Source organism: Trichechus manatus, unplaced genomic scaffold, assembly GCF_000243295.1.
Source record: "Trichechus manatus latirostris isolate Lorelei unplaced genomic scaffold, TriManLat1.0 scaffold00048, whole genome shotgun sequence".
Lineage (NCBI taxonomy): Eukaryota > Metazoa > Chordata > Mammalia > Sirenia > Trichechidae > Trichechus > Trichechus manatus.
Window position 1 is genome coordinate 7,966,878 of NW_004443984.1, and position 13,999 is coordinate 7,980,876.

Below are 13,999 nucleotides of genomic sequence, written 5' to 3' on the forward strand. Positions count from 1 at the left end.
CTGAGATACTCTTTAAACCTTAAATCAAAAATACCCCTGAAGTTATCTTTAAACCTAACAATAGTTTAGCTTAATTAGTAAAGATATCTGCCTTGAGCATTGTGCTCTTTTAAGAACTATATGGGATCAAATTGACAATGGCACTGGAAACATTAGATAGGAAAGTTAGGAAGCAGTAAGGTTATGTTAATAGGGGAGGAACAATTCAGAAAAGGAGGATAAGAGTGATTGTACAACTTCAAGCATGTAATCAATGTCACTGAATTGTACATGTAGAAGTTGTTGAATTGGTGTTATGTTCTGCTGTGTATATTCTTGACAACAACCGAAAAAGTAAAATAAATTAAAAAGAAGACTCTATGGAGCATAGTTCTACTCTGACACACATTGGGTCACCATGAGTTAGAATCGACTGGACAGCAGTTTTTTGCTTGTTTTTACTATTATTATCCATGGGTTAGCGGTTTCTAAGGCTGGGAATCCCACCATCCCAGTTGTTCCCAAATCTGACTGTATCCAGAGCCCTGAGCTGCTGCTTCTGTGCCCCTAGCCCCTGGTGGTACCCAGCCCATCAGAATTGAGTCATCATCTTCACATGTGGCTGAGGGACAGACGCTGGATCTGAACTGTGTGGTCCCTGGACAGGCCCACGCCCAGGTTACCTGGCACAAGCGTGGAGGCAGCCTCCCCACTCACCATCAGGTACGTGGGGCAGCAGATGGTGAGAGGGCTGCTGGGTGGGTAGAGGGACTCTGTCTTGGGGCCTCGTCCTCCATCCTCTGCCCAGGAAGGAGGTCAGGGAGCCCCTTGGGGTACAGTGCCCCCGGGTCAGAGGTTAGACCCCATCCCAAGGCCCTTAGAGATTCCAGATCTTACTCTCCTTCTCTGTCTCTCCATCCTGTCCCTGGTCAGACCCACGGCTCACGGCTGCGGCTGCACCAGGTGTCCCCGGCTGACTCTGGCGAGTATGTGTGCCGTGTGGTGGGCAGCTCTGGCCCACTGGAGGCCTCGGTCCTGGTCACCATTGAGGCCTCTGGCTCTAGCGCTGTCCACGTCCCTGGTAAGTGTTCCTGCAGTGGGGCAGGGAGGCTGGAGAAGGGAGGGAAGGAGGGAGGCCAGAAGGCAGAGGTTGGGGGAAGGAAATGCTTTTTGACACTGATGACAACAGACTTCTCCCTCCTGCCCACCCCCACGGTCAGCCTGGCTGAGTCAGCTGGGAAGACCCAGGACCAATGGACCAGGCCAGGTCCATGGCCCATGGGCAGTACCTGCTCATCTCTGGGAGCACAGACTTTGGAGTCTGGCCTGTATGAGCTTGAGTCCAGTTCCTCTGCCCACACTGAGATTGTTGTGCAAGGGACCTCCCCTCCTTCCTCTCTGTGCTCCACTTCCCTCATCTGTGAAATGTGGATAGTTGAGCTCTTACAACAATTAAATGAGTATTCCAAAGCCTGGAACTGCACCTCTGGAGATATGCAAGGTTTAGATGGCACCCTGATAAACACCTTTTATTTTAATCATGGTATATTAGGAAAGATGGCACAGGACTGGGCATTGTTTCTTTCTGTTACACATAAGGTCCCCGTGAGTCAGAGCCAAGTTGGTGGCAACAACAATGTATTAGGAAAAAACATAGCAGCACATCAAGCCTGTCATGATTTCATGGAAAGCATTGCCTAGAATGAGGCTAAGTAGTTAAGGTTTTTTTTTATAATGAATCGACTGAAAGGGGAATGTAAAATAATTAATAGCACAGGGGACGCATGGAAAAGTCACAGCAGAACACGATTGCTAAGTAATAAGCGTGGTAAGCACTTGCTAAGTGCTGGATGCTGTTACATTTACACATATTAATTCATTTTGTCCTCACAACAATATTTTGAGGTAGGTGTGATTGTTCTCCATTTTACAGTTTAAAAAAATGAGACGCAGAGAGGTGAAATAACTTTCTAAAAGTCACACGACTCATAAATACCAGAGCCGGAATTTGAACCCAGGCAGACTGGCCCCAGAGTCTGTGCTCTTAGTCACATACAACTCAAGCTTGGGAAATATTGGCGGTCTGGCATGGTAGTCAGTGGCATGGGGAGACAGTGAGGAGGAGATGATGGGGCCATTGCCTGCACCCCCCAGGCTAGCCCAGGCACTCCAGGTCTTGGAGGAGGGACAGGAAGAGGAAGGTGGAGAACCGGGACCATCTCCCCAGGAGGTCTCTGCTCTGGACATCTGGGCGCCTAGCGATGGGACTGAGGGCGCAGGGTGGGAGTCCCAGCTCCCTGACCTCTCCCTGTGCCCTAGCCTCTGGCGGAGCCCCACCCATCCGCATCGAGACCTCCTCATCTCGAGTGGCCGAGGGGCAGACACTGGATCTGAACTGCGTGGTGCCAGGGCAGGCCCACGCCCAGGTCACGTGGCGCAAGCGTGGGGGCAGCCTCCCCACCCGGCACCAGGTATGGGGCTGGAGAAGGTAGGACGTGGGCCCCCACCCAGGCGGTCTGCCTGAATGCAGCCCAGGAGGGAAGGTGGCCCCAGCGACTGGTGCTTGGGGAGGATTGGGGCAGGAGTCAGGAGGTTGAGAGCAGGCTGGGCACACCAGGGCTATCACTCGTCCCATAGTGCCTGGGTGCAAACCAGAAAAGGGCACCTCTTACTTAGGACACTTGACTTCCTCCTACCAGAAAAAATGCTGTAATAATGTTGTACACTGTCTGTGGTGTCCAAGGTGCGCGGCTGGGAAGGATGGAACTTACCTAACTATACACAGCAGTCCTGGGACACGGGTACCAGCAGGCTTGGACATCTGAAGGCCTTGGCCAGCCTCTCAGGTCATCCCTCTCCACTCTCGCCCCCACCCTGGTCAGGTCCACGGCTCCCTGCTGAGGCTGAACCACGTGTCCCCAGCTGATTCTGGCGAGTACTCATGCCAAGTGACCACCAGCTCAGGCACCCTGGAGGCCTCCGTCCTGGTCACAATTGAGGCCTCCAGCCCAGGCCCCATTCCTGGTGAGTGACAAGGAGCAGTGGGCAGTGCTGAGACCCATATCTGGGGGCCCTTCCTGGCCTTGATCCTCCCTGCTTTCCTGGCAGGACTCTGACTCTGGGCTCCATGCTGGCCCTGCAGCCCCCACCCTGCCCCCCAGCCAGGGGGAGTTTCAGAACAGCATCTTGGCCCCCAGGGAAGGGGACCCTTTTTAGGTCAAAGGAGCTCAGCCATGTCAGCCACTCAAGCCACCATACCTCCAGGGTACCTGGTTGGCATTCAGTGCCATCTGCTTAAGTCCCTGCCACCCATCCCCAGGAACATTGCCTCTCTCACCTACCTCTGTGCCCACAGCCCCAGGACTGGCCCAGCCTATCTACATTGAAGCCTCCTCCTCGCACATGACCGAGGGACAGACGCTGGATCTGAACTGTGTGGTGCCCGGGCAGGCCCATGCCCAGGTCACGTGGCACAAGCGTGGGGGCAGCCTGCCTGCACGGCATCAGGTACAGGGGCCAGGATGGAGCGGCTTTCAGGGCAGGCAAAGTTTGACCTGTAGTTACCTTCTGCACCCCAAGCCTCTTGCAATACCCAGTCTACTTGGGGACCACAGGGGACACAATGCTTTGGGGGGAAGAATTCACCAGCCTGGGAGTTGAGGGACCTGGGGTTTTTTGGTTTTTGTTTTTAATTTTTTTTTTATCGTACTTTAGATGAAGGTTTACAGAACAAATAGTTTCTCATTAAACTGTCAGTACACGTATTGTTTTATCACATTGGTTAACAACCCCACAACATGTCAACACTCTCCTTTCTTGACCTTGGAGGACTTTTTTTTGTGAAAATATACATAGCCAAAGGTAACACCATTTCAAAAAATTTCTACATGTACAATTTAGTGACATCGATTACATTCTTCCAGTTGTGTTGCTCTTCTCACTATCCTTTTCCAAATTATTCCATCACCATTATCTTCAACTCACTGTCCCCTAGGCTTCCCATCAAACCTTTTGAGTTGCTGTTGTCAATTTGATCTCACATAGATAATTCTTTTTTTTTTTCTTTTGTTCTTTAAATGAAGGCTTACAGAACAAATAGTTTCTTATTAAGTAGTACATATATTGCCCTATGAAAATGGTTAACAACCCCACGACATGTCAACACTGTCCCTTCTCAACCTTGGGTTCCCTATCACTAGCTTTCCTGTTCCCTCCTACCTTATAGTCCTTGTCCCTGGACTCCTGTGCCTCATTAGTCCCATTTTGTTTTATGGGGCTGCCCAATCCCCGGCTGAACGGTGAACTTCGGGAGTGACTTCACCACTGAGCTGAAAAGGTGTCCGGGGGCCATACACTCGGGGTTTCTCGAGACCTGGGTTTTGCTCCTGGCTCTGCTACTAGACCACTTCCTGGTCCTCAGTTTCCTCCTGTGTAAAATGAGTAGGTTGGATTTCTAGGGGTCTGTGAATGAAGCTTCCTTGATAAGCATCAGGTGGAGCCCTGAACACCTGAGCCCATGGTAGGACCTGGTACTAGCAAAGCCAGGCTTAGGGACTTGCCCTGTCCCAATGCTTGGCCTGATGGCTGCCCCTTCATGCTTTGGCAGACCCACGGCTCCCGGCTGCGGCTCCACCACGTCTCCCCCGCTGATTCTGGCGAGTATGTCTGCCGCGTGATTGGCGGCTCAGGGCCTGAGCAGGAGGCCTCCTTCACAGTCACAGTCCTACCCAGTGCGGGATCCTCCTACCGTGAGTGTGGTGAATGCATGGTGGGACCAGGAGAAGAAGACCCTGGAGCCCAGGCAGAGCCTCCATTGGTCAAGCCGCCCCACCCTTGCTGAGCCCACCCCTCTCCCCCCATCCCCAGGCCTCAGAAGCCCAGTCATCTCCATTGACCCACCCAGCAGCACTGTGCAGCAGGGCCAGGATGCCAGCTTCAAGTGCCTCATCCATGATGGGGCAGCCCCCATTAGCCTTGAGTGGAAGACCCGGAACCAGGAGCTGGAGGGTGAGCTGGAGGGTGAGCTGGGCAGGGGGTTGGGGGAGGACTAGAGGCCAGTGTGAGGGTATGGTGCAGGCAGGGGACAGAAGGCTAAGGTGGCATCAGACTCATTGTGTGACCCTGGTTAGGCCTTCCCCTCTCTGGGCCTCAGTGTTCCCATCTGTATGGTGAAGGGGGTGGACCCAGGAGTCCCCAAGGACTCTCATCTGCAACCATCTGTGACTCTGAGAGTTCCTCACCCCTAGGGATCGGGGACATGGAGCAAAGGTACCCCAGGTGGCAGTGCCAAGGCATTAGAAGGAAGAACAACAGCCCAGGGCCAGGTCAACCCTCAATGACCATATCTTTCCCCCATGCCAACCCCACAGATAACGTCCACATCAGCCCCAACGGCTCCATCATCACCATCGTGGGCACCCGGCCCAGCAACCACGGGGCCTACCGCTGCGTGGCCTCCAACGCTTATGGCGTGGCCCAGAGTGTCGTGAACCTCAGTGTGCATGGTGAGGGGCGTCACCCCCATGGGATTCCAGCCCAGGTTCTAAGCTCAGACTTTCAGGTTTAAATTCTGACTCTGCCGCTGACTCCCCTGTCACCTTGGGCATTCTCCCTGTCTGAGCCTCAGTTTCCACATCAGTGCAATGGGGAGACTAGTGCCAGCCTGCAGTTACAGTGGTGGGGCCTGTGACAGTGAGTGACCAGTGGTGCCCTATGTGTCAGTGGTGGCTGTTCCTCTGTGCAGGGCCCCCGTCAGTGTCCGTGCTCCCCGAGGGCCCTGTGCGGGTGAAAGTCGGAAAGTCTGTCGCCCTGGAGTGTGTCAGTGCAGGGGAGCCCCACTCCTCGGCTCGTTGGACCCGCATCGGCAGCCCCCACAAGTTGGAGCAGCGGATGCACGGGCACGTGGACAGCCACACAGTGCTGCAGGTGAGGCATCGCTTTCCCAGTGACCAGAAGCCAGGGCATTTCCTCTCTGGGCCTGCGTCCTAATCCAGGGCCCAGCCTGGAATGGGTGCTTAGAGGAGAGAGTGATGGGTGGGCAGGTGGGTGATGAATGGATGGAGGGAGAAAGGAAGTGATGCAATATGTGGATGGGTATGTGGATTAGAGGATGGAGAGAAGAAAGAAGGTAAGTGGAAGAAAGGAGGAAAGAAGGAATTGATGGAAGGATGAATGGATGGATGGGTGGGTTGGTCAGTGGATGGATGGGAGGGTGAGTGGATGGATCAGTGAATAAGTAGCTGGATGGATGGACGGACGGGTGGGTGGGTGCGTCAGTAGATGGATGGGTGGGTCAGTGGATGGATGGGTGGACAAGTAGCTGGATGGATGGATGCATGGATGGGTGGGTAAGTGGATGGATAAGTAGATGAGTGGATGGGTGGATGGACAAGTAGCTGGATGGATAGCATTGACGGATGTCATGAACAACCAGGATGAGCCCCCAGGCAGCCAGTCAGATGGGAGGGCAAAAAACCAAGAGAATGGTAGACAGGAGAGATAAAACCAAGTGATAGCTGGAGGCTGATGGCAGGGTCTTTCCCTTAGCACCCACATAACGGAAGTCCTTGCTTGCTTCCAGATTTCATCAGCTAAACCATCTGATGCAGGCACCTACGTGTGCCTAGCTCAGAATGCACTGGGCACGGCCCAGAAGCGGGTGGAGGTGATTGTGGACATGGACACCATGGTCCCTGGGGCCCCCCAGGTCCAGGTGGAAGAAGTCGAGCTGACCGTGGAGGCAGGACACACGGCCACCCTGCGCTGCTCAGCCACAGGTGTGGACAGGGACTGGCACACAGGGCAGGCAGAGCCCTGGTGCCCTGGGACACGAGAGATCTGAAGATGCCAGCATGCTTGGGGAGGGGGCGTCACTGCTGGCATCTCCCAGCAGTGGCAGAGGTGCCCATTGAGTGCCCCCAGTGGAGCGACAGGATTACCCAGGACCTGCTCCTACCATCACCACCTACAGCTGGTCCCTGAGGCAACTCGGTGACCTCTGCCATTCTCCACTACACAGGCAGCCCTACCCCCACCATCCACTGGTCCAAGCTGCGCTCCCCGCTGCCGTGGCAGCACCGGCTGGAAGGCAACACACTGATCATCCCCCGGGTAGCCCAGCAGGACTCAGGCCAGTACATCTGCAATGCCACTAGCCCTGCTGGGCACGCGGAGGCCACCATCACCCTGCACGTGGATAGTAAGGCGTTTGTCCCACACTTTGGGCTCCTCTCTCTGCCCTGCATGGAGGCCTGAGCCCCTCATCAGGCTCCACCTACCCTGAAAAGAACCCCAGGAACCCCATCCACAGGGCCCCCTGCACCTCAGGCCCCAGAGCCTGCCCTTGCCTAAAACCCACAGCACCTCCTGGGACCTTTGCTTTCCGCATCCCTAGTCCTCTGGGCTCCCTCGTCCTTTGCCAGGTTGCCTGGATCCAGCTTCCTGCTCCTCCCTGACCTCTGTGCCTGCCCTACCCTCACTTCTTTCCTGCTCCTCTCAGGCCCACCGTATGCCACCACGGTCCCAGAGCACGCTTCAGTGCAGGCGGGGGAGACCGTGCAGCTGCAGTGCCTGGCCCACGGGACACCCCCGCTCACCTTCCAGTGGAGCAGGGTGGGTGGCAGCCTCCCTGGGAGGGCGGTCGCCAGGAACGAGCTGCTGCGCTTTGAGCCCACGGCCCCCGAGGACTCAGGCCGCTACCGCTGTGAGGTCACCAACAGAGTAGGCTCTGCAGAGGCCTTTGCCCAGCTAACTGTCCAAGGTGAGCATGCCAGCCTCACAGTGGCAGAAGGGGTCAGCTTCCCTGCAGGCCCATCACTGAGCCCTTCACTTACTCAGCCACAGGTGCTGGGAGGTCGGCACAGGGGTGGGAAGGCCTCCGTCTGTTACCCACCTGGAATGCCCCACCTGGAACACAGCGTTGAGTTCCACTGTGCTGTGCCAATGTGCCATTCCCCTGTTCTGTGAGGCCCAAGGCGGGCCTGCCTCCTCCAGGAAGACCCCCAAGTACTGTGCTTTCAGCTCCTCTAGCTCTCTTTGCTGCTTCCCTCCCTTAGCATTGATAAAGCACTGCCGGAGGCTGTTGTGTTTACGTAAAAACCCCCTCCTGCCTCACCTGCCAGACTGTGAGGATGCTCAGGGAGGGCCTGGGCCCAGTCATCTCAGCAGCCCAGGCCTGTCTGCCACAGGCCCCAGGACGGGCTGGGTCGATGCTTGATGGTGATGATGATGAATGTGACAAGGTGGTGCCCACCCCGACATACCCAAGGCTTCAGTGGATCTCCAAAGGATCTGGCATTTCCGTGGCCTCCCACGTCAGTGCCACAAAGCCTAACAAGGGCTGTCAGGCTCAGGATTCTAGAAGCAGAAAACCAATTAGCCCAGTGGTTAAGAGCCTGGGTTCTGGAGTCAGACAGGCCTGGGTTCAAAGCATAGCTTGATCACTTGCAAGCTATGTGACCTCAGCCAAGTCATTTAACGTCTTTGGGCCTCAGTTTCTTCATCTGGAAGGTGGAGAGCATAACAACAATTATGAGGATGGCACAGGACCAGGCAGTGTTTCGTTCTGTCTTACAGAGGGTCACTGAGTCGAACCTGACTCAATGGCACCTAACAAGGTGGAGAGAACAGTGCCCGCCACGTAGGCCGAGTTAAAAAGATATCCATATGTAAAGCCCATGGCACACAGTAGGCACTTAGTTGCTGGTGATAGCAAGCATTCATGCCCACCTTCCTGCCCACCCTGGCACATATAGGTGTTGTCACTGTGGCCAAGTCCCTGGAGCTGGAATAGCCTTTGCTGCCCTTCCTTAAAATGTCTGAGGCTTTCCAAGACTGACGCCTCCTGCTCTGTCTTGGGCTGCCTTCCCCTCCCAAAGGCCAGGGGCTTGTGGAAGCACAGAGCCCAGCCCTCCACAGGTGCTTAGATGTGTTTATTGAATGACTGACTGCCTGCATGAGCAAATGAATGAATCTGCCAATGAAGGGCCTTTCTTCCTGGTCAGAGAGCCTACGAGAAGAACATCCTTTGACTGTTGGGACAGGGGTTTCCTGGGTCCCTGGGGGCATCAGGGACAAGACGTGCACGCACATACACACCGAACCTTCTCTCTATCCCTGCAGGCTCTGTACCCGCCGGTTTTCTCCCCGACACTTCCGTCCCAGCAGGGTTCTCGCCCACCGTGCACGTGACGCCTCAGCTGGAGACCAAGAGCATTGGGTCCAGTGTGGAGTTCCATTGTGCTGTGCCCAGTGACCGGGGCACCCAGCTCCGCTGGTTCAAGGAAGGGGGTCAGCTGCCTCCTGGCCACAGCGTGCAGGATGGGGTACTGCGGTGAGTGGGGGTTGGGGCAGGATTGGGCTTGTCACCCCAGTCCAGGGCACACAGTAGGCCGAGTTAAAACACCTGATGTATGGGGTGGCATGAAGCAGTGTCCTTGGGCAAGTCATTTCACCTCCTTAAGCGTCAGTTTTCTCAGCTGTGCAGTGGGTTCTATGAGACTGAAATGATCTAAAGCACTTAGCACGGTAAACAGAGGCCCATATTCATGTTATTATTAGATGAAAGGAAACAGGCTCTGGCCCCAGACACATACAGACGATCTCACATGTAAGCCCTGCCACTTGATAACTGTGATCTTGAGCTCTAGACCACAAGGTCTTTGTCTATAAAGTGGGTGTAGTGATACCCACCCTGCCTACAGTAAACTGTGTGAAAGCCGGAACCCACGTAAGGCGGAAACCTGTCAGAGAAGGAAAATGCAAATATTTTCCACTAAAATGAGTGATGGAAAGGTGGTAAGACTGCACCCTGTCAAAGCAGGAAAACGCGTGCGACCTGGGAAAACAAGGCAGTCCGTCGAGTTCTGGCTCTCACAGGTTTCACTGTACTTAGTTACCTTGTGTGGTGACTGGGGGACTAGAAGGATGCCCTGTGTGTTGATCTGTGGCAGCTTTGAATTCTCCTGCCATTGCAAAGTGGTCTCATCAGTTGTTTTTACTCCCTGATGCCTTATTATTTTTTCTTTACAGAATCCAGAACTTGGACCAGAGCTGCCAAGGGACATACGTGTGCCAGGCCCATGGACCATGGGGACAGGCCCAAGCCAGTGCCCAGCTGGTTGTCCAAGGTAGGATGGTTTCCCTGCTGGCAGCAGGGGACAAAGGTGAAAAGGGAAGAAGGAGGTGCAGCAATCGGACGATGTTCCCCAGGAAGCCCCTTAAATGCATAAGAATAAAGAGAATTATTTAACTGCATCATCCTTGTGCCTAGCATAGAGTAAGGGACTTGATAAATTTATTGCAAGGGAGGAAGAAGAGAGATGAGTGGGTGGGCAGTCAGACAAGCCAACGAACAAATGAATAAGTGGATAAATGCACGAGTAAATGAATAAACAAAAGGAGCAAACGAGTATACTAATGAGTGAATGCACAAAAAAATGAAGGAAAAAATGGATGCCTAGGGCTCCAGGCAGTCAGCAGCCTCCCTTGGGCCAGGCCTGAGGCGGGCTGGCCTCATCTGTACCTCTGCCTCTCTGCTTCCCTAGCCCTGCCCTCAGTGCTCATCAATATCCGGACCTCCGTGCAGACCGTGGTGGTTGGCCACGCTGTGGAATTCGAGTGCCTGGCGCTGGGTGATCCTAAGCCCCAGGTAACCTGGAGCAAAGTCGGAGGGCGCCTACGGCCTGGCGTTGTGCAGAGTGGAGGTGTCATCAGGATCCCCCAGGTGGAGCTGGCCGACGCGGGACAGTACCGCTGCACCGCTACCAATGCCGCTGGCACCACCCAGTCCCACGTGCTGCTGCTCGTGCAAGGTGAAGGCCAGCAGGGATCCCTGTGGGGCAGGGGCCTTCTGGTGCCGCAGTCCCCTGCCTCCCTGCGTTACTCTTCTTTTCTACTCTGTTGAGGGATTTTCCATTTTGTGTATTTAAGGGGTAGGTTTTATAACGAGCAGTGGCAGCAGGGGATGAAAGTCAGCATTCCCCTGAGGCAGGCTGGACCTTACAGAGAGAGAACTATGCCTTGGGCCAAAATTGAGCTGGGGATGGGGCATCTAAAGGAAAAAGGATACCTAGTCCTCGACTGGGGTCTGGGTGGCGCAAGTGGTTTGCAATCAGCTGCTAACCTAAAGGTTCAGAGTTTGAACCCACCCAGTGGCTCTGTGGAAGAAAGGCCTAGCGATCAGATTACATCCAAGAAGACGTCATAGAGTGGTTCTATTTTGTAACACATGGGGTCGCCATGAGTCGGAATCAACTCGACAACAACAGGTTTTTTTAGTGCTTACCTACAGAAAGTTCCGGCCCTGACTGGGGTGAGCTGCAGTCCAGTCTGATGGCAGAGACATAACATAAACACGAACAGACGTCAAACAGAGTATAAAACAAGGACAAAAGATTCAGGGCAAAGAAACAAGTCTGTGTTTTCTTTAAAGGCGATTCCTTTTTACCTGAAACCCTATGCTTTACCCCCAAACCTACTCACCCATACTGTGCTAGAACCCCTTTCTCAGGTCCCCAAAAGACTGCACAGTTTTCTGCCTAGGTGTGGGGCCCACCTGGAAACTCCTCCCCTGTTAGCTCTTCCCCCTCCCCACCCCGAGAAGTAGTAGGAGTGTTGAGGTGGTCTCAGGCTATGGACTCGCGTGGACCTGTCCCTAAACCCTGACTCTGCCTGGTTCTATCTGTACAACCAGGAGTGAGCAGCCACTTCTCCCCCGCTTAACCACAATTTCTCATCTGTAAAATGAGGACATAGTACCTCTCTCTAAGAAATGAACAAGATTAAACAAGTCAAGGCATAGTGCTAGGCACATAAATGGTGGCTGTAATCATCTTGGTGATTTGTCTCCTTTCCCCCCAGCCTTGCCGCAGATCTCAACACCCCCAGAGGTCCGTGTGCCTGCTGGCTCTGCAGCTGTCTTCCCCTGCATGGCCTCTGGCTACCCCCCACCTGACATCACCTGGTCCAAGGTAAATGTGGGCAGGGGACCAGTGGGCATACCTGAGGGGCAGGGAACAGGTCTTAACTATCTCAGTCTCCCCAGGACCTGGCACAAGGCTAAGTGCTCAGTATTTGCTGAACGGAGCCCTGAAAGTGGCCCTGAGGCAGGGTTGGAGACTGACCCTTGGGAGGTATGGGCCAAGGCCAGGTCCAAGTGCTGTGTGTTTGCAGCTGGATGGCAACCTGCCACCCAACAGCCGTCTGGAGAACAACATGTTGATGCTGCCCTTGGTCCGACCCCAGGATGCAGGCACCTATGTCTGCACTGCCACCAACCGCCAGGGCAAGGTCAAAGCCTTTGCCCATCTGCAGGTGCCAGGTAAGATCCGCCCCATTGGAACTGGGCAGCACCCTCACTCCCAGATGGGCATCCCCTCTAACTACACCTTCTGCTGGCAGAGCGGGTGGTGCCCTACTTCACGCAGACCCCCCACTCCTTCCTGCCACTGCCCACCATCAAGGACGCCTACCGGAAGTTTGAGATCAAGATCACCTTCCGGCCCGACTCAGCTGATGGTGAGCAGGAAGGGAGCTGATTTGGGTGGCCTGGCCTGGAGTAGGGATATCTTGGGGTAGCCTGTTATCGTAGTCCAGGCCCTGGCAGCCCCAGTCCTGCCCACCTCCCTCAATACTCCCTGTCTAGGAGCCCTCAGGCCTGCCAGGCCTCTCAGTCAAGCCCCTCTCTTCAAGCCTCCTCTCTCCTCCATCCCTACACCCCTGTGGTATATCTTGAACTTCCCATGGTCCCATCTTCTGCTATTGGGGCGTCCATATCCAGCCTCTTGTCCCATCTTCCGACTGCCGTCTCTGTTGTTTCTCCCTCTATGTCTTTCATCGCTCACCCTCACCTCCTCTCTCTCTCTCTCTCTCTCTCTCTCATCCGTCTCCTCCCATCTCTTTCGGGTCTCTGCCTTTCACTGTCCAGGCCTCCTTCTCTACTCGGGTGAGTCTCTGCCTTCCTTTCCCACTTCAGGTAGACCTGGCTGTGTGAGTGAAGCAAGTTCCCCTTCTCTCTGGGCGCTCCCAGCAAGGCCCCTCTAATTGGGTCATCAACCCTGAGATAGTGAGAGGGCCCTGGCCGTGTGAGGTGTGCCAAAGGGTGGGACAGGAGGTTAGAGTGGAAAGGCTCAGGGGAGAGCTGGGGTCGTTCTCGGGGCTGGGGCCCACAGGGAGCCTTGTAGCAGGACAGGCAGCCCTAACCTAGCTGTGCCTGCCCAGGGATGCTGCTGTACAATGGGCAGAAGCGGACCCCAGGGAGCCCCACCAGCCTGGCCCACAGGCAGCCTGACTTCATCTCCTTCGGCCTCGTGGGCGGAAGGCCCGAGTTCCGGTGAGAACTTTGCCCTCCTCTTCACAGGGAAGGAGGGGCTGGGAGACAGGATGGCAGGGCTTTACCACCCTGGGCTGAGTGGTACAAAGGAGGTCCTAGAGCAAGGAGGAGATGGGATCTTTACCCTTGGCAATCATGCAGTCTGCTGGAGTGGGCACAATAAGTCAGTCAGATGGAGCAAGCAACCTCAGACGGTTGAAGCACTCGGGCAGAAGCACTCGGTGGTACTGACTGCCTGCTTGTGGGTGGGACTGCTGCAGGTCAGGAGTCATTCATTCATTCAGCAGCTATTTGCTGAACACCTACTGTGTGCCAGGCACTAATGCAGAGATCAACAAAACAGATCAAGCTCTGGCCTTTGTAGGAATGTATATTCTAGTAGGGAAAAACAAGCCATAAATAAAGAAAGGAAGCAACAAGGCAATTCCGGAGAGAGGAGTATTCTGAGAAAGTGAAGGCAGATGATGGTTGGGGTGCACTGGAACCAGGGGGGATTGGAGCCCCATGGGCTGCTCTGGAAGTGTTCCCAGAGAAACAAAGTGGGGAGAGAAGACCTGGGGGAGCGCCAAGGATGGGTTGAGCTGGGGTGGGTTGACAGAGTGGGAGGACAAGGCAGGGGCAAGGGTTGGAGCAGCCCCAGAGCCGGGACTACAGGAAATGGTGGTGTCCCTCCTCTGGCGCCCCTTCGCC

The 13,999-nt window shown here is 54.8% G+C and overlaps 1 protein-coding gene across 1 annotated transcript in view; it reads left to right on the plus strand.

Annotated features, from left to right (window-relative positions):
* HSPG2 (heparan sulfate proteoglycan 2) overlaps window positions 1–13,999 on the plus strand; it is a 91,610-nt gene that overhangs the window by 69,260 nt on the left and 8,351 nt on the right. The window contains exons 65-83 of the mRNA XM_004377268.1: window positions 551–702; window positions 913–1,060; window positions 2,299–2,450; window positions 2,862–3,003; window positions 3,335–3,486; window positions 4,586–4,727; window positions 4,846–4,986; window positions 5,349–5,483; window positions 5,723–5,904; window positions 6,560–6,755; window positions 6,998–7,177; window positions 7,478–7,738; window positions 9,100–9,310; window positions 10,009–10,106; window positions 10,524–10,790; window positions 11,839–11,948; window positions 12,151–12,298; window positions 12,379–12,495; window positions 13,198–13,309. Of these exons, the coding sequence (XP_004377325.1) occupies window positions 551–702; window positions 913–1,060; window positions 2,299–2,450; window positions 2,862–3,003; window positions 3,335–3,486; window positions 4,586–4,727; window positions 4,846–4,986; window positions 5,349–5,483; window positions 5,723–5,904; window positions 6,560–6,755; window positions 6,998–7,177; window positions 7,478–7,738; window positions 9,100–9,310; window positions 10,009–10,106; window positions 10,524–10,790; window positions 11,839–11,948; window positions 12,151–12,298; window positions 12,379–12,495; window positions 13,198–13,309 (3,046 nt within the window). The remainder of the gene's footprint in view (window positions 1–550; window positions 703–912; window positions 1,061–2,298; window positions 2,451–2,861; window positions 3,004–3,334; window positions 3,487–4,585; window positions 4,728–4,845; window positions 4,987–5,348; window positions 5,484–5,722; window positions 5,905–6,559; window positions 6,756–6,997; window positions 7,178–7,477; window positions 7,739–9,099; window positions 9,311–10,008; window positions 10,107–10,523; window positions 10,791–11,838; window positions 11,949–12,150; window positions 12,299–12,378; window positions 12,496–13,197; window positions 13,310–13,999) is intronic.